This window comes from Pteropus medius, unplaced genomic scaffold (genome assembly GCF_902729225.1).
Source record: "Pteropus medius unplaced genomic scaffold, Ma_sr-lr_union100, whole genome shotgun sequence".
Lineage (NCBI taxonomy): Eukaryota > Metazoa > Chordata > Mammalia > Chiroptera > Pteropodidae > Pteropus > Pteropus medius.
This window is the reverse complement of record NW_024342648.1, coordinates 911161-934349: the sequence shown is the minus strand read 5'-3', so window position 1 is coordinate 934349 and position 23189 is coordinate 911161. Positions and strand designations below refer to the sequence as shown.

The 23189-nt window shown below is 57.3% G+C and overlaps 3 protein-coding genes and 1 pseudogene across 3 annotated transcripts; 3 read left to right on the top strand and 1 right to left on the bottom strand.

Moving 5' to 3' along the window:
* Positions 1–301: 301 nt before the first annotated feature.
* On the top strand, positions 302–3176 carry UBL4A (ubiquitin like 4A). The gene is made up of 4 exons (XM_039867002.1): positions 302–462; positions 653–758; positions 977–1194; positions 1309–3176. The coding sequence occupies exons 1-4, from the start codon at positions 415–417 to the stop codon at positions 1417–1419; spliced, it is 483 nt and encodes a 160-aa protein (XP_039722936.1). The 5' UTR covers positions 302–414; the 3' UTR covers positions 1420–3176.
* A 1612-nt stretch (positions 3177–4788) lies between these two features.
* LAGE3 (L antigen family member 3) lies at positions 4789–11618 on the top strand. The gene is made up of 4 exons (XM_039866986.1): positions 4789–4890; positions 9543–9865; positions 10150–10278; positions 10511–11618. The coding sequence occupies exons 1-4, from the start codon at positions 4804–4806 to the stop codon at positions 10623–10625; spliced, it is 654 nt and encodes a 217-aa protein (XP_039722920.1). The 5' UTR covers positions 4789–4803; the 3' UTR covers positions 10626–11618.
* A 1475-nt stretch (positions 11619–13093) lies between these two features.
* Positions 13094–13212, top strand: LOC120605950 (uncharacterized; annotated as a pseudogene).
* A 656-nt stretch (positions 13213–13868) lies between these two features.
* Positions 13869–23188, bottom strand: PLXNA3 (plexin A3; the record flags this gene model as incomplete). The annotated part of the gene is made up of 25 exons (XM_039867036.1): positions 13869–14933; positions 15970–16120; positions 16303–16515; positions 17000–17169; positions 17277–17467; positions 17750–17846; positions 18089–18192; positions 18317–18476; positions 18564–18710; positions 18804–18870; positions 18967–19429; positions 19520–19754; positions 19836–19979; positions 20054–20293; positions 20377–20470; positions 20738–20908; positions 21024–21160; positions 21263–21383; positions 21454–21599; positions 21679–21869; positions 22020–22116; positions 22211–22411; positions 22577–22691; positions 22869–22968; positions 23047–23188. Coding segments are annotated over 25 exons (3993 nt in total), but the record flags the coding sequence as incomplete, so codon positions are not given.
* Position 23189: the final 1 nt, after the last annotated feature.

The following is a 23189-nucleotide window of genomic DNA, read 5'->3' as shown; positions in this document are numbered from 1 at the left end:
AGACCGAGACTCAGACTTGCTCCACCCGCGGGCCGGGGACGCAGGGCTGTCCCGGCCGTAGGCGGGGCGAGCGGGCTCCCGGCCCTCCCTCCTCCCAAGCCCCAGCTCCCATGTGAAGCCCACCTGGCCTAGCTCGGTCCTCCTCCCCATCCTCGCGGCCCCGCAGCGCCGTCGCCACGGGGGACCCGTCAGCCCGGGCAGTCCTCGTGCAGGTACGAGGCGGGACACCGAGAGGACTCCTCCTCCGGGAATGACAGGGTCGGGGCGGGCCGGAGGCGGGGCTGGGGCGCCAGGCGCGCCCCTCTCGCTGTTTCCGGCGGCGGCGGGCGGTTCCGGCGCGCGCCCGGGGCGGCGGCGCACGGCGGGGGGCAGTTGGGGTGCACACCGGCGGGAGTCGACGCCGCCGCGGCCGTCATGCAGCTAACGGTGAAGGCGCTCCAGGGCCGCGAGTGCAGCCTGCAGGTAGCGTGGCGGAGTCCCCGCCGCCCGGCTGGCTACCGCACGCGCCCCCTCCCCCCACCGGGCGCAGGGCCGGGCCGGGCCGAGGGCCGGGACGCAGCGGGCGGGCCAGCCGCGCCGGGGAGGCCGGGAGAGGTGCCCTCAGCAGGGGCCGCGCGGGCTCAACCCCTGTTCCCACCCTCGGCCCGGCCAGGTGTCGGAGGACGAGCTGGTGTCCACACTGAAACATCTGGTGTCCGAAAAGCTGAACGTCCCCGTGCGCCAGCAGCGGCTGCTGTTCAAGGGCAAGGCCCTGGCAGGTAACGGGGAAAGGAGACGACCAGGGAGCCCCGCAGGAAGTCAGGGGACGGGGTGTCCAGGCCGAGCCAGGGCAGCGGTGTGATGGATGGAAGGAACATCGATCGGCCACTTGACCCTCGCGGCGGTGGCAGAACCCTCCTGAGCCAGATGCCGCAGCACTCCCCCGAGCCCACCGCCACCGCGGTGGGTAACGACTTCATCCATCTCTTTTTGGCAGATGGGAAAAGACTCTCCGATTACAGCATCGGGCCCAATTCCAAGCTCAACCTAGTGGTCAAACCTCTGGAGAAGGTGTTGCTGGAAGAAACTGCAGCCGCCCGCAGACTGGCCGAGGCCTCACCCCCACGCCCACCGGCCTGGCAACTGATCGCCAAAGTTCTGGCCCGCCACTTCAGTGCCGCAGATGCCAGCAGAGTCCTGGACCAGCTACAGAGGGTGAGAAGGGTAGCCCCAGACGTCCACTCTTGTCCCAGCTGCTCCCAGCCCCTGCCTCTGTCTTTGTGTACCCCCACTGGCAGTCCTTGAACCCTCCTGGCCTTTTCTCCTCAGGATTATGAGAGGTCCCTGAGCCGCCTGACCCTGGATGACATCGAACGTTTAGCTAGCCGCTTCCTGCACCCCGAAGTCACCGAAGCTATGGAGAAAGGGTTCTCCAAATAGGATTCGTGGAGCATGGGGACGAACCTGGCCAGGCTGCAAGCTGCATGTAGCATTAAATGTGTTCTCATGTTGCAATTTGGCTCATAATAATAATAGCTGGCAGGTACCCAGGTACCTGTGGCCAGCTCTTGCTAGGTGCCAGGCACCACTCAAAGCACTTGACCCGGGTTTGCTCCCGCACCTTGCACAGGAGGTGAGACAGCCGAGGCTCCTAGCAGAGAAGCGGGGGAGCCAGAATCCGAGTCGAGCCAGCTTCTAGAAGTGCCTCAGGATGAGAAGGAGGAAGGGGCTGTTCGGAAGATTCTGAGACATGGGCTTTGGCATTTTGTGTTTAGCCCACTGAGAATAAACCCTCAAGTGACTCCTTTCCAGACCTCTGGCAGGTCTGGTATTGGCAGGAGGCCAAGTGACAGCCAGCCCTGGGCCCCCTCAGCTGCTGCCACCAGTGTGCGCTCGATGAAGGAAAAGCAGGTTGGGGAGGAGTCGGGGATGAACATCGCTCAGCTCTGTGGTGTGACCTCAGGCAAGTCCCTGTATCGTGTCGGTCCCCAGCCATTGACTTTGCCCAGTGAGGCCGCTCGTTAAACCTCAATTTCCTTCGTCCTTACCCCGGCCCCCAGGGAGAGGGAGGTGTCTACAGCAGTCCCCCCCACCGCTTCGTGTTCCATAAACAGACTGAGGCCAAAAGCCAAGTGTTGGCCAAGTGTGGGCCAGAGATGGGGGTTCCTGGCCCTTCCTGTCACAGGTCTTCCCTGAGCACCCCCTCTGCTCGTCTCTCCCTGGACGCAGGCAATTCTTGCTCCTTGGAGATGACAGGTGACAGCAAGGCAGTGGCAGAGCCAGGCCTCAGCCAGGCCCCCACACCATGTGCTCACCCACAGCGTGGAAGCGGACCCTTCCCTGCCACGTGTGCGCAGGGGTTTCACCTTGCACGCCCTCGCTGCCTGAGAGGAATCTTGGGGTGCCGGGGAGGGGGCAGAAGCATGGGCCGGTGGCACTGGTCCTCCCACCCTGCCTGGTGTGCGGGCATTAGAGGTCATCTAGGCAGCTGCTTCTTGGAGGAGGACACCCAGTGCAGGCGAGGCTGGAAGGGAGCCATGTGCACGGGAGGATGCTCCAGCCCCACCACCCTCCCCACCCAAGACCCTCCTGCCCGGACCTTGGGCAAAAGCTGAGTCTCTAGGCTGAGATGACAGACAGGCCCTATGGGCGAAGGCTTTGAAGAGCAGACGAAAGCCCCTGGCCTCACCTGAGAGCTGGACCTGCTTAGGAGCCTATGTGGTCTGGCGGCTCATGTGATAGACTTGCTCTCATTTATTTTGAGTCAGGAAGTTTATGTTGAAATTTTAAATAGCACTAAAGGTGAATGTGAGACTTTGACTTTGATCCAAAAAGAACTATATTAGCTAGGCTGCTTTCGGTTTCCAATAATTGGTTTAACCATAAAGGAAATTGGTTTAAACAATAAAGGAAACTTACTGGTTTACAAAACTAAGAAGTCCAGGGGTATTGGCAGCAGATGAATAATTTCACCAAATACCCAGTTTCTTCCTACCTCCCCTCTGCACTCTGCAGTGTCTGCTTCGTCCCAGGCCGCCGCCTCAGGATCAAAAGTTGGCTGCCTGCAGCTTCCACTGAATCCCTCATTCACAGCCAGCAGGGAGCACCTTCCAGCAAGGAGCACCTTCGCGCCCTGTAGTGTAGCTTCTTTTCCCCCGGATGCCCCCAGCAAATAAATGCTGTCCTTTCATTGGTCAGAACTGGGTCATGCCTCCAATCATTTTGGCTGGGGGTGGGGTGGGGCGCGTGGTGGGAGGCCAGCCCCCTGGACACCCATGGTCTGTGGGAGGGAGAGAGACATTCTCAACAAAAGCCAGGTCCTCGGGGAGGGCTGAATGGTGCCCCCAAACAGCAGCTGTCCATTGCAAGGGGGTGACACACGCAGATGCACGTTTTAGACCCTAGAGATGGTCGTTGTTGAGTCCCTTGTGCCAGTGGCTCCCAGCTTGGGGGTGACAAAGCCATCTGGTGGTTAAGAGACATCTGCTGGGCAGTTTGACATGGGGTCAGGAACTCGGCGGGGAGACGGAGCTGGATGTGGACACAGTGGAGTCTCCAGGGTGTATGATGGGAGCCCCGCCGAAGGAAACTGACTGGGACCAGGCCCACTCTGAGTCCGGAGCCCTCTGTAACCTTTAACGATGACGATCGGGAGCTACCTGTGAACAGGACATCCTAGAAGCTATGAAGATGGAAGAGGTGGCTTCCCAGAGAGTGTGGCACAAAAAGATGGGAGAGGACCGGGCCTTGAGGATCTTTACCAACTGGAGATGCAGTAGAGGCCACAGGGAGAACTCAGTCAGAAGCCAAGAATGGCTGCCAGAACGGGGATGTTGTCTAGTGCTGCCAAGAAGCAGAGCGAGGGCGGGGCGATGTCTCCTCTGCGTTAGTAACAGGAAGATTGTTGGTAATGTTGGGAGCAAGAAGCAGCTCCAGCGGGGAGGGGAGGAGGCGGTGATGGTAACTGGGGACCCCTCATTTCAGAAGTTTGTGTGGCAGGGCAGGATGGGCGGGTTGGCGGCGGGAAGACGGGAGGGAGGATATGCTGCAGGGATGGGAGATGGGAGGCCCAGCTGGGGAGGGGCGGGGAGGTTCTGGTCCAGGCCTCGTGCCATCATGAGAGGAGGCTAGAGACTCCACGCGAAGATGGAGCAGCCACAGGCTACATACCACCTTTGCGCCTGGAGTCTGGGGACGGCCCCGCGTACGCCTGCAGGTCCCAAATGATGACATCCTGCAACGGGTAGCAGAATGTTTACTGCAGGTGCTGTGTCTCTCCTAGGCAAATGTCTACCTCAGAGGTGGGCACCACCCCACCCTCTGCTACTTGTCCCCCTCCCACTGTGGGCCCCTGAGGCCCATCGCCTGCCTCGCAAGGAGGGGCCTCGGGCAGTCTTTGACCCCCAGGGATGTGGTTCAGCTCGCAGGCCTGTCGTGACCGCAATGACACTAGGAAAAGGCAGAATAAGTGGTGGCCTCTGACAGAAAAGGTCTAGCACCTGGACTGAGATGCTCGTGGTGCCATTTCTCAAGGGCCCAGGGAGGAGGGGCAGAGTCAGAGGAGAGTAGCGTTTGCTTTGGGGTGGGTTTGTTGAGTTAGTGGTGCCCAGGTTACAGATTAGCTGTGCCCACAATTTGCTGGTGCCTTGCAGGCCTCCCATCCAGGCCTGGCCTGAACCAAGCCTTGCCAGCTCCAATAGGTCCAACAGGGGGCACTGCTAAGCCAGGCCAGGCACTTCCAGCTCAGATGCGACAGCTGTGGAAGGCATCAGAGCTCCGGGCCCTGAAAAGCCTGCAGGAGAGACAGCCGCCCTGTCTACCTCTATGGTCCAGGTGAAGTGGCCGCCCTGGGCTTCTGAGGACTTGACCCCCTCCCCACCCTGTCCACACGCCCGGCCTCAGGGTGACCAGGTGACTCTCTTCCTGCTTTTGCTTTCACTGCTCACTCCTCTGGCTCCTTTGCTGATTCTTCCTGCTCCACACACACACCCGCCCACACACCTCTTAACGTTGGGGGGCTCCAGGGCGCTGTCCCCAGAGCCCTTCTCTCTCCGTATCACTGCCCAGGGGGACTGTCCACCCTCACTCTGGTGTCTGAGGCTCATCCCGGCCCTCTCCCCTGAGCTCCAGGCCACATGTCTAGGGTTTCATTCCCAGACAGCTTCTGGCCCTTCTGCAGACACCTTCATTCTTCAAGCACGCCGTCACTGAGTGCCTGCCGCGTCCCAAAATACTGGTGGCACTGGGACTGGGAGACAAAGTCTCTTCCCTCTTGGCCCCTCGCATCGGCCTGCCTCGATGAATGGCGATGCCACTCACCTGGGCTTTTAACGACAGGAAGCCTCTCCCAACTCTCCCTTCTCCATAGGCAATCAGGCAACAATATTTTTTAACTAGTCCAGAGCAGTCACCTTGTATCATGTTCCAGAGTCTGGATTTACCTGATTCCTTCCTCGTTAGGTTCAGCTTAAGTGTTTTGACAAGAGTGCCGCTGAGGAGATGCTGTGTGTCTTTCTCCTTCCCCCTTCCCCCGCCCCCAGGAGGCACTGGGGTCAGGCTGTCCCACTATTAGGGAGGCTTGGCTGATTTGATCACGTGATCGAAATGGAGGCTACCAGGTCTCTCTGTTGCAAAGTTGCATTTTCCCTACCTAATTTGCAAGTAATCTGGGGTAAAACCTTGAGACCCTGTGAATATCCTGTTCTCCAACGACGTTTATCTAATGGTTTTATCATCCAAGGATGATTCTTGCTTAAATGAATTGCACTGGTGGCTGCAAATGGTAGTTTTCTGATACTCTTTTCCTTCGTACAATTATTAGTTTATATTTCTCCTTTTTCCCTTCTCTCTTTTCTTAATTATCACAGCGGACGCATTGGTGGGGTTTTTTTTTTTTTTTTTTGAAATTAACAACTTAGAATCCAAGAGTGTCATTTTTATTGGACTATACCATGCATACGGTAATGTGCATAAATCATCACTATACAGCTCAATGGACTTAAGTTGAATATACCAATGTATGTATCCCCGCCAGATCGAAATATAGGATATTGACAGCACTCCCGTATCTTCCCTGGTGCCCCTTCCAGTCATACTCCTCTCCAAAAGGTTTAATATCCTTTGGATGCTCAAATTCTTTTAGCTTTGGTTCTTCCCAATTTACCCCTGTGTCCCTTTAACATGCCTTGTCCTTTTATTTTTAAAGCCCTTCTCTACTTTCCGACACTACAAGGTGCTCCGGGCTCATCTTGTATTCTTTCCTGCCCGAGCCCTAGAATCAGCCATTTCTCCGAGGAGTTCTGGTTCCTTTTAGTAGAGAATGGTATCAAGAAAACCAAGGTCCAAGTGCAGGGTGTGCTTATTGCTACTGGGGTGTCATTACTTCTAGACTCGTTCACTGAACAAAACTCAGAAATATATTTTTTAAGAGTTCATACTGCAATCTCCAGCATCACAGTTCTCTGTTACCTTCCTTATTCCACACTGAGAATTCTCGTTCCTAACAGCATCGATATATTTACTCATTTGTTCTACCAGATACGGTCTGTCTTAAAATACGCCCAAATAGCTTCATCGCTACCCTTGCTGACAACAAACATCCCGAAAGTGAGGCCTTTTGTCCTTAGACTATAGGCCGTGAAGGGAGTACAGTCAGACAGCTGAGTTTAAAGGGCACCTGTGTGGTTTTGTTATAAATTGGATACGCTGTTAGGCTCATTCATTTTTGCTTTTATTCAATTTTAACATTTGATTTTTCACTCTTTTAAATGTATTTTTGGACATGTAAAATATTTACCTGGTTCAGTCAAAACTGCACAAAAAGTTCTATTCCAAGAAATCCCATACCCATATCAGCGTTCTATAGATGATCATTTTAAATAGTTTTGGGTTTCTCCTTTCTGTGTCTCTTTTCCCCCCAATAAGTATGTGTGTCTGTGAGTGTGTGTGTGTCCTTGCGCTCTGCTTTTTTCACATAAAAAATCCTGGAAATCGTTTAATTTTCATTAAAGATTTTAATTTTTTTTTTACTGCTTCTTAGGACTATTGTATGAATGTATCACCGTTTATTTCACCAATTCCTTGTTAATGGACATGCATATTGTGTCCAATAACTTTCTATTGCCAAAGATGTTACAGTGTGTAACTTTGTGCATGTTACTTCATATTTGTGAAGTAACTTCCTACGTGCAGATGACTGCCTCTAACATAGTGATAGAGTTTTGTACCTTGTAATACTGTTTCATTCAACGAGCAACAAACTACCTATTTCATAAACTGCACTGAACAACAGAAGAAGGTGCCAGAGATGATATATCAATGACATAAAAGTGGACAAAGCAAGATTATAATTTCGGGTTATTAGAAATGTTACGCAGCAAATTAAAACGGGTAACTGTGATGAAGCATGCCTGGGGGTAGTACGTTAGACTAGTGATCCAGAAGTCCTCTCAGAGGTGACACTGGAGCCAAGGTCCTAATGATAAGAAGTCAGCCATGACAAGCTTTGGAGACAGTCTTTCCAATAGAAGAGTAAGTGCAAAATGCTGGGGGCAGATCACCCCTGGTCAGGAGCAGAGAAAAGGCCCCAGAGGCTGCAGAGAATTAGAAAGGAGGCAGGTGAGGGTAGAGGATGGAGAAGTTGGGAGCCAAGTCACCCAGGGCTTTTAGAAGTATGGACCCTGGGAAAGAAGATACCTACCAAGAAAGGCTTCTAGTGGCTAACTGGGCTCAAATTAAAATCGAACAGAGCCTAGTAGCTGTTTCTAAACAGGATGCTCTCACACAAGCCACACTTCAGGGAATAGAAGCCTGCTTGTACGGCCTCCCTACCCTCAGTTCCTGCCGCCTGAGCCAGCCCTTATAAAGGAGTTCCTGAAATCCTATTTCAACCAATAGGACTGAGGCTTTCCTCATCCAATTGGAGCTGTGCAACTATAGCCTCATCGGCGACTTCACCCACCAATCAGAGCAGCTCCATTCTGTTCAATCAGAACGGCGCTTTTTGGACCAATCACACTGTGAGGACTTGTAGTCCTCATTTGCATAAGGACAGACCAATCAGGGACCAGGGGCGGGGAGTTTCATCTTGAAATCCACATTTTCCTTTCCAAGGAAAGACTGAAGACTTGTATTTCCCGGGATGGAGCCAAAACGCTGAAGACAAAACACCTAAGATGTCTCCCTGAACCAGAGCAGAGAAGAGCAGGTGGAGCAGATCGGAGTGGATTGGAACAGGCGGAGCGGAGCAAAACAGAGCTGTCTAGCCAGATAGGGGCCTCACCTCAGGGCCCTGCTGTGGCACAACCTACTGCTTTTTAATTGAGCTCTAACACTATTGTTGTTCCTGGGCTGGGTCACAGTTAAGCTGTTTGCACCCGATAAAGTGTCCTTTTTCAGCACAGCTCAAATTGGGGATTCCTATTAGTATTGAATTGGCGTCAACGACCATCAGCTGACGTAAGCTATAGCAAAGAGTTTAGATTTGATTCCAAGGGCGATGGGAAATCGTTTTAGGATTTTAAGCAGGGATGTGATATTATTTATATTAAAAAATAAGACCTGATTCTGCCGTGTGAAGAGCAGACTCCGGAGGAAAATTCGTAGAAGAAAGGCAGGTAGGAAGCTTTTGAAGGAGTTCAGGGAGAGATGGTGGCTCCCACTGGAGACTAGCAATGGAGAGGGAGACAAGTGGGCTGATTTAGGGTCTGTTTTGAGGGAAAATCCAACAGGTTTGAGGATATAGCTCAGCTTTATGTCCTTCCTGATGGTTACAAGGGAGGAAAATAGAAAACTAAACTGACAATCACCGTCGGAAATTTCATGTAACTTTTAAACATTTATTTTTGATTTAAAATACCATATAAGGTCGCTGTCGAATATTTGCAGGAAAACACACACACAAAAATTATCACCCACAATGCCATCACATAGAGATAATGAGTATTTACATTTTGGAATGTTGTTCTAGGAGTTCAATGCATGTATATTTACTAAATTGGGATTTTAGTTTTGCATTCTGATTTTTCACATTTGACATTAGCCCTGTCTCACTTTATCTCAGGTCTCTATCATTTCTCTCCTTACCTCTGTTCAGGTCTCCCTGCTGGCAGGCTTGACCTCCACACTGCCCACTTACTGTTCTTTCTAAAACGCAAATACGATTGGATCGTCGGTCTTTCAATCCCCCTTTGGCGTCTTCATTTACATCGGCGATGGGGGCGAGGTGCAGAGCAGTATCCCTATCGGGCTATCAGACCCCACCTCCCTCCGCAAATCACCGCAAGGACGTTGAGCCACATCTCTTGGGGACACTGGGCCCAGGGAGAAGACAGGGAGGGAAACCAGCCACACGTCCGGTGCCCTCACACGAAGTGCAGGGGGCGCAGAAGGCAGGGCTCAGTTTGCTCAGGAACCCTAGGGTCAAGTCGCGCGCGAAGGCGGGGCTTATGCAGGCAGCTTCTGTATTTTCACGACCAACAGAGTCTCCGAGAGTCCGGTGCAGTGTCGCTTTGGTGGGAACTCAGCACGCTCTCAGCGGCCTCACTAGGGCTCTGTTTCCGCAGGTCTGCGGGGCGGAGTCAGCGCGCAGGGGCGGGACTTCAGAAAATAGCGAGGAGGAGACAGCAGTCAGTCAGACCCCGGCTCCGAGGACGGGCTCCGGGCTGAGCGCGGCAGCCATGCAGGCGGCAGGCGCTGGCAGCGCAGGACAAGGCAGGCTGGGCCGGGGCGGCCCGGCTGATCACCGCATCCCCCACAGCGCGGACGCGGCCGCGGCCGGCGCCACATCCAGCGGAGCTTCTCCTGTCGCGCGAGCACAGAGTGCCCCAGGGCCGAGCGGAGACGCCGAGGCCACAGCCAGCAGACCGGGAAACCGACTACATATTTTGTATCCTTTCTGAGGGGACGGCAGGGGGAACACGCTGGGGCTTTCTGAGGGCAGGGTGGGGTGGGGGAACGTGGAGCACAGAGGACGTGCAGGTCGGGGCGGAAAAGTGGAGCAGAGGATCCAGGGGTGTCTTGGGGGTGTACGGCCCAGGTGGAGTCTGGAAGGGGAGGAGAAATGAGAGCAGGCGGGTAACAGCGTGGCTGCGGGGGATTGAGGCCAAGGGTGGTCTGGAGGGTCCCCGAGGCACAAAGGTGGCGGAGATGGCGCCTTAACTGAATCTTCATTGCCCTACGAGTGTCGTTCCCGTCCCCCTTGGAGGCAGACATCGCCCATGGATCCCTGGCCCCAGATGCAGAACCCCACCGAGGGGTGGTTCGGAAGGACTTAACAGTGAACGGCAGCGTCCTAGCGGTGTAAGGTCTAGAAGGAGCGGGGGTGGGTGGCAGCAGATGGAAGGGCCAGTGTCTACTGAGACGCGGAGACACTCGAGGCTTACTTAGTTCTAGGGGAGGGACTTGGTGCCGTGTAAGGGGGTCTTGTGATGGACACCGCAAAGGCTTCAGTGTAATGGACGCCTAAGGGGCAGAGCATGGAAGGGGAGCAGTCACCACCTTTAACTTGATTTTCTTTCTTCCTCATTTTTAGCCGCTGGAGAGCTGAAGATTCTGGCCTCCTCCGAATTTCCATCATCAACTTTCTTGACCAGCTTTGCCTGGTCATGCGGACTCTGCAGCGCTTTGGAACCCCTCTTTCTCGCTGAGCCTGGGGTAGCAAAAGGGGGCCAAAGCACCCCACCTTGTGTGACCTCCTGGACAATGGACCCTTCCTACGGCAGTGATTCCTGCGATCGTCGCCACTTTATTATGGGGCCCTGGGCACTTGGGGCACTTGGAGTCCGCTTGGTTTGTTTGGTGCTTAAGTGGTTGGTCCCGCAGAAAATAAACTGACCTGCTAGTCCATGCCTGAGTTTCTTTTCAACGACAGCACCTAATATTCTTGCCTTTGTCCCAGGATTGGAGGGGAGGTCTGGGATTCAGTTATTCGACCACTCCAAGGTAACAAGACAATTTGGAAAATGGAAGATGGGTCCTGTCCTTTGGTCGATATTTTGGAATCCACTGTCAACATTTTGGAATCTTTCCTTAGTTTTATAGCTGTATTTATATAGTCAGTGTATAACAATACACAATGTATATTATTTTGCAACTGTAGCATGTTTATTGAGATTTTTCATCTAACATGAACTTTTCCGCTTTCTAAAAATTCCTCAAAAGCATTATTGAATGGAGACATAAAAGAGACATTATAATGTAATTATTGACCATTTGAATTGTTTTTCAACTTTTGTCCTGTTATAGGTAACGATTCGATGGAATTCTATATAAATCTTTGCGTGAATGATTGTTTCCTTAAGATAGATTCCAAGAGGTGGATTTACTGAGTTAAATATTTATGATTTACTTTTTAAAGCTTTCAATCTACAGGACAGAATTGCTCTCCAGAAAATGTACCTTCCTGTCAGAATGCTGGTTTCCCACATCTTTGTCACCACTGGGCCTCCTTGGCAAAAAATTTTTGAAACTTAGTTTGCATGAGCGAGGAAACAACCCAGAAATACTAGACTCTGAGCCTTGTGGGCTGACTGGCCTTGTCTCAGGTCAGTGTAGAAAAGCAGCTCTTTTATAGATGGCATCAGATTTTCTCGAAGATGATCATTTTTTCCCAGAATAAAGGTGGTTTTACATCCTTTTCAGTTTGGATCGGTTTGGTTAATATCTTTTCTCGTTGATGGGGTTAGGTTTCCTGCTTCTCTCCAGGCCTGGTAATTTTAGATCGGATGCCAGACGTGATTTTCCCTCGGGTGCGGGAGATCTTCGTAGTCCTAGACATATTTGGGGGGCTTTGTTCTGGATGCTGGAAGCAGTTGGATGCTTTAGAGTCTGGCTCTGCAGATTTGCTTACATGGGTCCTCTCAGGGTCTCGGAGTCCTTTTTCTCCACACTACCAGGGAAAGACCCTTCTGGGCGCCCTGCCCGATGCCTCCCGAATTGTGAGGTGTGCCATTCTGGCCAGTGGGGACAGCCGCTAGTGCCCGTCCCGCTCGAGCGCTGCGCATCGTCACCTTTCATCCTCTCGGGCGGTCCTCCCCCGGCCTCGCGCAGTTTCCTCACGCGCTGTGCTGGTCAGGGGTCCTCCCGGAATAGTCAGAGGGACCTCTATGGACACGGACACGAGGGTCCTCTCCCCCTGCCGCTGCCTCGCTCCCTTCTCCCCGCTCCTCTGCCCGCCAGCTCCAGCTGCTGGACTGTCCAGTCCACCTTCTATACCCAGGAAGCCGGCTGCACGCAGCACCTGTAGTGGCTACAGCAATGGTCTCTTTCCACTTTTTAAAAAGAAATCATTCTTAATTCTTGATGGATAGATGAAAATTTAACTTTTTTATACCAGTATACACTCCGCTTTCCCACCTCCTCCTCCCCAAATAGGTCCATTCGCTCCTTGGGGTTTCTTTTTTCCCTGAGGTTAAAAATTGCCTAGTTTAGTTCTTCTTCGGCTTAGCTTCTGTAACCTCAAAATGGTCAATTTTAAAACCATTTTCCTTGGTGCGCTCTCTTCTTCCCGCCTGGTTCTCTCCAGGCTGCCCGCACAGCTGTCAGCCTGGGACTTCCCTTTGTCTGAGCTTGAATCCTTATCCTGGATCATGCAACTTTCTCTTCGGTCTTTTACCTCCTTTTAGTTTGTTTGTGTTTGAAGTCAGGATTAGTGAGGTCTAATTCCTATGCTGTCAATGTCCCCCTTTTTAGGTATACGGGTCTGGGACTTTTGGCAAACACAGACGGTCGCGTAAGCATCACCACAGTCTGCCACGCAGTCCCACGGATGGACTGCTGAAGCTGCTGGCCATCTTAACACCTAGGTCAGGTCACGGAATTCTGTTCCAAACCCACCCTGGGCTCCCCTGTCACTCAGAGACACAGCCGAAGCCTTTCCAGTGGCCTACAAAGCCCACTGTGTGTCCCACTCACGTCCTCGCTGGTCCCCTCCCCTCCCTACCTTGCTCACTCCGATCCAGCACATCTGCCCCCTTCCCTTTCTGAGACACACCAGGCCCCCTCCTGCCTCAGGGCCTTTGCACTGCCTCTTTCCTGTCTGGAACTCTCTTCCCCCAAGTAGTCACCTGGTGCACTCAAATATCGGTCCTGATCGCTCTATTAAAAATTGCCTTCCGTCTGTGGCCACGTCACCCTGAATAAGCCCGATCCCAACTGATCTCGGAAGCTACACACGGTCGGGCCTAGTTAGTACCTGGATGGGAGACCACCTAGGAAGACCAGGTTCTGTAGGCGTAAAACATAAAAAAAAAATTAAAAAAATAAGGGATCGTAAGCTGACAAGGTCCTTGCAATCTGTGAGGTCAACCGAGGGTTGCCTCGCCGAAAAAATAAATAAATAAAAATTGCCTTCCGCTTTCTCCCCACCTGCTCTACCTTTACAGCTCTGTGGGGAGGGGGGTGAATAAGGGGTAGGTAGGCACATCACAAAGGAGATAGTAATGAGTTGGGATAGTAATGAGTTGTCATATATGAAGCAGTTTGGATGCCAGTGAAGCCACTGGAGGGTTCTGAATAGAGCGGGACAGGACCCACCTCATATCTTAACAGGATCCCGGTGCCTCCCAGGTTGAGACTAGGCTGAGGGCGGGCAGGGCAGAAACGGGATAGACCGGCATCCAGGTAAGAGACAAGGGTGCCAAGACAAGGCTAGGGGCAGTGGAGATGAGGAGAAGGGAACAGATTCTGAATGGATCTTAAGGTGGAGCCACCAGCACTTGCCGATGACTTGAACACGGTCCTGGACCTCTTTAAGTCCCCAGGAACTCTATAATGACTTACCCTTCCTCCCATAAAGAAAGTCCAGCTCATCTGGAGCCCAAAAGCCTCTGCACCTGCTTCCCATGTTCACCGACCACCCACCTGCCCCAAGGGCAAAGCCGCACAGTGACTGCATTTTCCCGACATTTAATTAGGAAAAAAAATTACATGAACAAAGGAAAAGTCATGCAACAAAACAGGAGAGAACTGGGTTTCCGGGACCGCGAGACGGGGCCAGATTCCTCGGAAGAGGCAGAACAAAGGAGTAAGGCACTGCCGCCTCGGCCCCTTGGGGCAGGTGCAGGACAGGGCAGCTAAGGATGAGACGGGGTCCAGGGCAAGTGCAGACAACACTGAGGAAGTTTGGCAGGAGGGCTTGCAGGAGGACAGTTCTGGAGCCCCCAGGCCCAAGTCAGGCCCTGGCGCACGCCTGGTCCAGGTCTCCAGGTGCTCAGAGAGAACAGGGCCCCGTGAGAACGTACAGTCCAATCCCCAGGAAGTTCGGAGGGGGACGCTGTGGCCCAGCTGCAGGGGGACCCCTTGGCACGGCCACAGTCCGAGGGCAGCTTCTCGTGTACCACCCCACCCCAAGTGCTGCTGGTGCCTAGGCCCCCTTCTTGGAACGGGTGGGGCCAGCCGTGGCAAGGGTGAGGTGCCAGAAGCTAGGCCAAGGCTGACAGTCACAAGGGAGCCAGGATGACTCAAGGAGTGAGGGTGAGTGAGGGTGGCGACATCCCAGGGGGACACGTATTTACAGATGGAGACTGTGAAGTGGAGATAAATTAAATAAATAGGCGGTTGGGGGTATAAATAGCAAGGAGGGCAAGGGCTGTCACAACACCTGGGCGCAAGGCCAGGAGGCTGGGGGTATTGCTGCTGCTGGGTGGGAGGCTCGGTCCTGTCACCCCCTCCCCGCCTGCAGGGCCCAAAGCAAGGCACTAATGAAGGGGGCCCAGGTGTGCCGGGGGCATACTGTCCCGGTGACCTCGCCCGTGCCACCTAATCCTGGGCTCAGCCCTGAGACCCAGGCGTGAGCCCCGCGCCTCGACGGGAGGACGGCCCAGGACTGAGGAGCCCCCTCCTCAGCTGTTCGGCCACCCTTAGCTGTTGCTGGACATGAGGCTGATGATCTGTTCCAGCTTCTGGCGCAACTTATGCTTCCGACAAGAGGCGTCTCGGTCCAGAGCGGTGAGAACCTGGGGGGAGGAGGGCGCGGAACTGGGATTGTGGGAGAGGGTCCGGGCGGCCTGGGCGAAGCCCCCTCCCTAGGTTGAGCTCTTCCCCCTCCTCCCCCGTCACGTCTCAGCGCATCCCTCCTAGCCAGGGGCCCTGGGCACACGGGAAGGGCTCCAATCTCTCACCTCCAAACACACCCTCCGGCTTCTCTTGCACCCCAAATCCCTCTCCAGCTGTTTTTCTTCTCTCCACAGCCAGAGCGCAGCCCCTCCCAAGAGTGGTCCAGGCTCTCTGTCTCCGATTTCCCATTTCCCTTCCCCTCACTCACCCCACAAACCTCCCTTATCCAGGTCTCCATGATCTTGTCACCAGACCCAGCCAGTGTTCTCGGACCGGGGGGGAGGAGTGGGGGTCCCTCCCTTGACGAGCAGCAACACCTGACAGAGCCGATCACCCCTCCCCTATGACCCCCCAGGGCGGGGGGTTCCTCTCACACGTTTCAGCACCCTTGAGGTCCCTCCCACCCCGCTGGCCTCCCCTCCCGTCTCTGCTGCCCGCTCCCCTTCTTCTCGGACCCTCTGACTGTCCCAGGGCACCAGGGCTCAGTGGTCCGGTCGCTTCTCCCTCTACGCCCGCGGGCCGCCCTTGCTGGATTCACCCAGGCATGAGGATTTCAGGGCCATGTCCTGGCTCACACGTTCACATTTCCAGCCAAGAATATATCCTGAAGACCACACCTCTATGTCCCTTGCCTACTGACACCTCTGTCCACAGATCCCACAGGCCCTACGGAGGGCTGTCCGTGCCCACCTTCTGGCTCCGCCCCTTCATCTTGTCCACCCCCGTGCCCTTGGCCCTCAACTTTTTCCCAACCAGAACTCTGTACTCTAGCCAGCAGCTTCTCTTCTGAGTCCCGCAAAGGCCAGCACCTAGGAGCCTGCTTGAGGGAGGGATCGTGAGCAGTCTGATAGATGGGCTGTGCCTCTCCACTTCCTTGTGACCCTCCTCAGCCCCCACCAAGCCCCCCGCCTTTGCCAAACCGGGGGTAGCACACACCTCCTGGCGGTACTTGGTGACATAGAAGTAGAGCTCACTGAGAGCGCTTAGAACACTGAAGTCGCTGGCGTGGAGGCGGGACTGCTCCACCAGGTAGGCGTCCATGTCCTGGTCACTAATGGATGCCATCTTTGCAATGTCCCGGTAATACCTGTTGAGACTCTGAGTAGGTCACGCGGGCAGGTGACATAAAAGCCAAAGGCCCTGCCCCGGCTGCCAGGCCAGCCTCTGGGCCTCTTTCCTGTCGTCGGCCCACCTCGAACAAGCCAGCCCGCCTCCCTTGGCCCACAGCAGTGGCCCCGGACTGCCCGGCACGGGGCCACAGGGACCCACCTCTCCACCCAACTCTTGTAGTTTGGGATGTCCTTGGCATAGAGCAGCTTGTTGGAGGGCGAGTCCTTGCCCAGGCGGTGCTCGGACGTGGAGCAGGAGTCCATGAAGGTCTGGGCCACCACCGACAGGCAGGCGTCCGTGATGCTGCTCTTGTGGATGTCAAACACAAACTGCGGATTCTTGATCACGTTCACCCAGAAGCGCAGGGGCAGGCTGGGCGGGGACACACACACCTGCAGCTGCCTGGTGCCCCCACGAGCACCCTCTCCCTGCTCCCTGTCTGGCTCCTGTCTGGCCAGCCCACGTCTCACCCAGAGCAGCAAAAGTGACACATTTAAGGTTAACAGCCTTTTGTTTAAGCTTCTGCCGGACCTCCGGCAGCAAGACATCAGGAGAAATGCTACCGCCTAGGCCGAGCCAGCAGCATCTCCGCCCTGTGCGGAACCTTGAGGGCTAAGGGCCACCTCTGGATGCTGGGCCAACTACCAACCAGCTAAACAGAGCCCGCCTATGAACCGCACTCACTCGCCCTCTTCGCTTGGTGGCACCGTGGACGCCAGTCCTATCCTGCGTGGATGACCACGCCGACCCCCGTCAGTCGCCCTGCCCCTGTGGTCCCTGAGTCTTGGCAAAGCCACCAGCCTCTTTTGAACACCCGCCGTAGAGGAGCCCGCAGCAGCCAGGCACAGGGAAGTACCAGTTGCTCTTCCAGGTGTGGCGCACGTCAGGGTCACTGATCTGGCGCTGGTCGGCCTGCTCATCCAGGAAGTCGAACATGTACTTGATGGCCAAGGGCAGGGCTGAGCCCCGGTGCGCGGTGCTGAACACGGTCTCGAAGAGGTCATCCACAAACTTCTGCAGCGTGCCCTGCAGGGGCACAGCAGAAACATAGGGAACGGAGGCTTGGCAATGAGCAGGGCTTCCCCGTGAGGCCAGCGCCCCTGAGGCCAGGGTGGCACAGGGTAGGCCCGCACCTTGGTGGCCAGCAGCCGCGTCAGGTAGATCTCTGAGACCATCTTGCTGCCACGGTCACCCTCACGATGGTCGACATGGTCATGGTTCTTCACCAGGTGCCACAGCTTGGTGCCTGTCTCCTGGTCGGGCGTGATCATGGGTGCCCGAGAGCGGAGGCTATCGGGGCTGCTGGCTGTGCGGAGCAAGCTCTCTGGGGCAGAGGACCAGTTCGCCCCTTAGGCCGTGGGGCCACACCAGCCATCGCTCGGGCTCTGGCCCCACTCTGTCCCAGGAGGCCAGCAGACCGAGGGGAGCTTGTCTGCTCTTGCTGGCCCGCCCCACTTCTAGGCTCTAAGGAACCGGAGACCTCCCAAGGAGAGGGCCCGGGGAGGCCACCAGAGCCATGCCGGCTGCTCAGACAGGGGCTTCCCATGAAGGTAAGAGCCTTCGAAAGGCACAGGGCCAGCAGAGGCCACTACACGAGGACACCTACCGTAGCGGCTGAGGGAACGGGTGAAGGTGAAGGAGTTGGCCATGTTATAGGCAGACACTTGTTTGGGCACCAGTGCCACCAAGGAACCATCTGTTACCTGGAGACCCCAGAGACAGAGAGGGGGCAGTACACGAGGCCAAGAAGCCGAGAGGCCCGAGACACCACCCGCGCGGACCCTGCAGTGGGTACGTGGAACAGCTCCCGAGGCTCCCTGGGGAGGGCCTGTGAGCTCGGGGGCCAGAGCAGAAAGGAGCCAGGGCACCCCTGCTCCTGTGTCTTCAAGGCAGGGCTGCAGCTCCCAGGTGGCCCTGGGGGGCGAGTGGGCCCCAAGCCCCTCACCTGGTAGTGGGCCAGCGAGTTGACCCTCTTCCAGTCACACTCGATCTTGGTGGTGACATCCTCGTCCTGGAGAATGATGCGGGCCATGCGGCCCTGGCGCCACTCTGCAGGCCACAGATAGGCCTTGAGGTCCAGCTCAGAGAACAGAGCCCAGATGGGGAGAACGAGCACCAGGCAAAGTAATGCAGCCGCGAGGCGGGGGCCAGGAGGAGAGGAAGGGGGCCTCACCTAGGTCCATGTCCTCAGCTTTGGGACGCTGGGAGTAGGGGATGCCCTTGTACACAGCGTCCAGCAGCTTGTCTTTGGCCTGGGTGATGCTGTCACAGTTGAGAACCTTCACCGGGACCTGAGTGCTGCCCTCACTCTCCGGGCACACGCAGTGCAGGGTCTGAGGGTGAGGGGAAGCACAGGGTGGGTCCCAGGCGAGGCTCCCCCCCATGCCCGAAGCCCTGCACAGCTGGCCCCCCCCACTCACCAGCGTCTTGTAGTCAATCTGCTGCCGAATGAGCTTATCCTCGCTCAGGGAGTAGCGCGCCTCGCCCGTGATGGCGTCGATGGGGCCCTTCTCCATCTGCTGCTTGATGGCGCAGTAGAGCAGGAAAAGTGGCTCTCCGGCACACTCCTGCAGCAGGGGGCAGCCGCACGGCTTGCTGCCTGCCCGACAGCCAGCCGCTTCCCCACGTCACCTCCCCCGCGGCCCACCTGCCAAGCGCACCTTCAGAAACTTATGCAGCAGGAATGTGAACCAGTTGGTAAGCATCTTCTCGGCCACTGACTCTGTCCTAGGGTGAAAGGCTGCTGGGGCCCAGGCCTAGAAGGGGGCGGGGCCGGTCAGGGGCTGGGCCCACCGAGGGTGGGGCTCGGGGGGAGGACAGTACCTGCGCAGTAGCAACTTTGGGTGGTTCTTGCTCTCAAGGTTTTTCTCTATGAGGTCCGCCAGCAGTTGCTTGAGCAGCCCTGTGGCATAATCGAGGCGGCTCTGCAAGGCCACCATGGTGAGCGAAGCCACGGTGCCACGGTCACGCATGGAGAAGCTGCTCTGGGCCTCCAGCGTGTGGATGAAGGTGAGCACAAAGGCGCGGCTGTGTAGCAGCTGCCCGAAGAAGCGGACGTTGAGGAGTCTGTGGGGACAGGGAGTCTCAAGGTGGGGCGGTGGCCTGAGGGGGTGACGGGGAGTGAGGCAGGCCGCGAGGGACTCATCCAGCTCCTTGAGCACCGGGTGGGCCTCAATGCCCGGGAAGAGCACGCGCACGGCGTAGGTCCGGTAGTCCAGGAAGGGGATCTGCACCACGTCCATGTGGTTTGTCAGCTCGTTGATGTCTGTCTGCAGCTCGGCAAAGGCTGGGAGGGGCGGGGAGGAGAAGTGAGCAGAGCGAGAGGAGGCGGGCTCCCGGCGTGCCCACCCTGCGCTGCACCCCCAACCCCAGGCACCTTCCTTGCATTCCAGAGCCACGCGGGACTCCAAGTTGTCCATCTGGAGCTGGAGCCGCTTGAGCGTGCGGTCCGCATCCTGAGTCTTGCGCTTGTAGGCAACCAGCACAGCAGTGATGGCCAGCAGCAAGAGCCCGCCGCCCACCGCCAGCCCCACCATGGCCGGCAGAGTCAGTGCCCGCTCGGCCGTGATGTGCAGGGTGCCCAGCCAGAACTCCAGGCCGCCCACCAGCACCTGCAGGAACAGGCCCCTGTGAGCTGACCCTCAGAGCCACCGCGCACTCCCTGGGTGGCTTTCCCACGCCCGCGCACACACCATGACAGGCTGCCGGCCCGTCTGGCTGGGTGAGTCGCACAGCAGCTGCGTGTCTGAGACGGTGAGTGCACACGGCTGGCCCCCGATCAGCACGGTGTAGTTGAGGCGGGAGCTGCCGGCTGCCGCGGGGATCAGATTCTTGCCCTGCGTATGGAAGGCACGGTCCGCCAGGGCTCCCCAGCACCCTGGCCCTCCCAGCCCCTGCACTCCTCCGGCACCTTCAGCACCACGTGGGAGCCAGGCTTGACGTCCAGGACACCAGAGGGCCCCAGTGGCTCGAAGCTGGGGTCCGGGTAGTAGGTGAAGGCAGAGCGGTTGAGGGAGCGGGCTGTCTGTACGTGGTCCAGCAGGAAGCCAAACTCGTCAGGGTGCTCGCCCTGGGCCTGGGGCTGCGGCCGCCCCAAGAAGATGCCAGGGGCCTTACACAGCATGGCAGTGTCGTTGATCACCTGGCACGTCTGTGTGGACAAGGGTGGGTAGCCCAGCACATGAGGCCACGGGTGGCAGAGTCAGGGGTGGGGCGAGGGCAGCTGGCACTCACGTTGGTGGTTTCGATGCCTCGGTACTTGGCCCGGACCCGGGGCTCCTGGACTGTCAGCAGGTGGGTCCCACTCACAGTGATGGCAGTGCTTCCACTGGGGACGGGAGGAGGGGCCTCAGTCTCTGTCCGCCACTGCCCCCAGCCTGGCCCTAGAGAGCTATGAAGGCTGCCATGGGGGCCTGGGGCTTCCCATACCTGGGTTGCCGGGCAGGTGCCAGGTGCTACATAGTTGGGAGGACCCTGCCCCCTCTGCCAGTAAGGGCTCAGGTTCAGAGTCGGTGTAATTCGATGCCCAAGGTTCCAGTCGCCAGGCAAAGCCCCAGGACAGGAGCTCGGGGACCCAGTCTCCCTAGAATCTTACTTGATGATGCTCCAGGTGGGCTCAAGGCGAGTAACAGTAGGGTCCTGGGTGTAGGTGTAGAGGACTCCGGGACTGGAGATGTTGGCGCGGTCGATGGCCAGGGTGATGGGGGCCTGACTGGGGCCCAGCGTGGAGACGGGCGAGATACACACAATTGCCTCGGCATCTCTCCTATGTCGGTAAGCAGGGCGCTTGGAGCGGGTGGCCCAAGGCCCTCACTGGCCCTGCCCCATCCCTCTCGCCCCCCGTCCAGTGCCCAGCCCAACACTGGCAGGGCCCTACCCACCTCACGAACTGGCACTCGCCATCTCTCACAGTCACCGTGACCCTGCTGCCAGCATCCAGAGCGCTTCCGGAGATGGTGAGCCGCGTACCCCCGGAAGCTGGGCCCCGACTGGGACTTACGCGGTCGAACGTTGGGGTCTGTGGGAGAAGCGGCTGTGAGGCGAGAGAGGACGCAGCCCAGCGTGGGGTCACACCCCCTCAGAAGGGGTGGGCGTGGGAAGAGGCAGGCAGCTCACACACCACAAAGCTGTAGAGCTGCTCGGACTGCGTGCGGAAGTCAGCGGAACAGTCGCCTACGCAGAGCTCCACGGGCCCTGGTGGCGGGCTGGGCACCAGTGACTCCTCCATCTCACACACGATCCTAGCGGGGGGAGAGAAGGTCAAGGCCAGCCTCGGAGCACCAGCCTGAGCACCCGCACAGCCACACTCACCTCTCGGCACTGACGTACTCGGCGGGGATGGAGTTGCAACGCACGCCGGCCACCCGCAGGCCCACCTCTCGGTAGGTGAGGCCCAGGTTCTCACCCACGATGGTGACCCGCGTGCCTCCCTCCTTGGGCCCCATGAGTGGATGGATCTGCAGAGCGGGACGGGAAGGCGAGAAGGTGGGCCCAGAGCCCCGGGTACCCAGTGGGCAGAGGGTGGCAGAAACTAACCTGGGCAATGCGGGGGTGGCTGCAGCGGCTGCCCTTCTGGCTCGGATGCATCCAGTTGGTCTTGGGGGCTGGACAGTGGGCCCGCAGCTGGCACCTGTGCTCCGAGATGCACCAGCCACAGCTGAAGCGGGGGTCAGCCTTGAGGCAGAGGCCACAGTTGGGTCGCTGTGCCCAGCACTTATACAGGAGAGCTGCGGGCAGGGAGGGCACTGCTGGGGAGCATCCACGGGGAGCCAAGGCCTCTGCGGGCCCTGACAGAGGGGCCCCTTGTTAGACCTGGCCCCAGCTCATGCCAACTCTGTGCCAGGAGGCTAGCTCCTCAGCCCCATCTCGCCCCTCACCTCGGAAGGTGGCAGGCTTGTCAATGGGGAAGTCTCCATCCCAGACCACAGAGAAGTCCAGCTCGGTGTCACCATACTCGTCACCTTCATAGGAGTACTGAAGGACAGGGACCACATGAGCCACAGCCACCTGAGGCTTCCAGACCAGAGAGCGGAGCACAGGCCCGGGGATGGCAGGGAGGGGGCCTCACCGACGCATTCTGGCACTGCACACTGCTGCTGTTGAAACGTACGGCGGGCACGCGCTGCTGCCGCCCCTGCACGCGGACCACGCACTCGTAGTTCTTCTGGCCCGACTGCGGCTGCGGCAGGTTCTTGGCCCGCAGGGTAAGAGGCTGCATGACGCCGACTGGGATCAGGAGGTCCCCACTCGGCAGGATCTCGGGGCAGCCCTGCGGGGGAGAACGCCATCAGCCACACGCCGACCGCGCTGTCCAGGCCCAGCTGGGCCAGCCCCGCATCGAGGAGGCTCCAGGAAACCGATGAGATCAAAGACAGAAAAGCCAGAGGCGAGTGCATGCGGAGCCCAGCCCCCTCGCGCACGGCTCCCGCCTCACCTCGGGGCTGTGGACCCTGCCCTCCTGGAAGGAGCACTCGTGGGGGTGGCTGGTACACACGTGGCGGTACTTACACCAGTGGCAGGGGTAAGGGCTGCCGACGCAGGACATGCACCTAGGGGGGAGAAGCTTCAGAAACAACAGAGAAGACCTGGCCTGCCCCCCTCAGCATTCCTCCTATGGGACACATGGGGAACCAAAGGAAGAAGGCTCCAGGACCCATCCGAGGTCTGCACGACATAGCGAGGGACAACGAGACGTGGGGACAGAGATCGGGAGGGCCAGTACTCACGACTGAAGGACACTGCAGTTGTAGAAGACAAAGTCGGCCCCGGCGAACCTCACGCCGGTCTCCTTAGAAAGCAGTTGCAGACGCACGGTGCGGGTGGCCCCTGCAGCAAGCCCAAGTGCGGCCGTGAGCCAGCCGGCGACAGGCAGTGCCCCCATCCCGAGCAGCCCCAGCCACTGACCGTGCCCCCTGGTGAGAGCCTGGAGCTCCTGGAGGGAGGGCGAGGGGCAGCGCAACTCTCCGGAGGGCAGCAGGATGGCCTCGTTCTCCGTCACCTCCTCGAAGGCACAGCTCACACCTGCGCTGAGGTCTGGCACATTGCGC

Excerpts from the sequence above, each read along its gene's own strand:
- UBL4A (XM_039867002.1), top strand. The coding sequence starts at position 415 with ATGCAGCTAACGGTGAAGGCGCTCCAGGGCCGCGAGTGCAGCCTGCAG. Across the intron at positions 759-976 it reads CAAGGGCAAGGCCCTGGCAG|ATGGGAAAAGACTCTCCGAT; the intron begins GTAACGGGGAAA and ends TCTTTTTGGCAG. Across the intron at positions 1,195-1,308 it reads TCCTGGACCAGCTACAGAGG|GATTATGAGAGGTCCCTGAG; the intron begins GTGAGAAGGGTA and ends TTTTCTCCTCAG.
- LAGE3 (XM_039866986.1), top strand. The coding sequence starts at position 4,804 with ATGGTCCAGGTGAAGTGGCCGCCCTGGGCTTCTGAGGACTTGACCCCC. Across the intron at positions 9,866-10,149 it reads GGAAACCGACTACATATTTT|TGCCCTACGAGTGTCGTTCC; the intron begins GTATCCTTTCTG and ends CTGAATCTTCAT. Across the intron at positions 10,279-10,510 it reads AACGGCAGCGTCCTAGCGGT|CCGCTGGAGAGCTGAAGATT; the intron begins GTAAGGTCTAGA and ends CCTCATTTTTAG.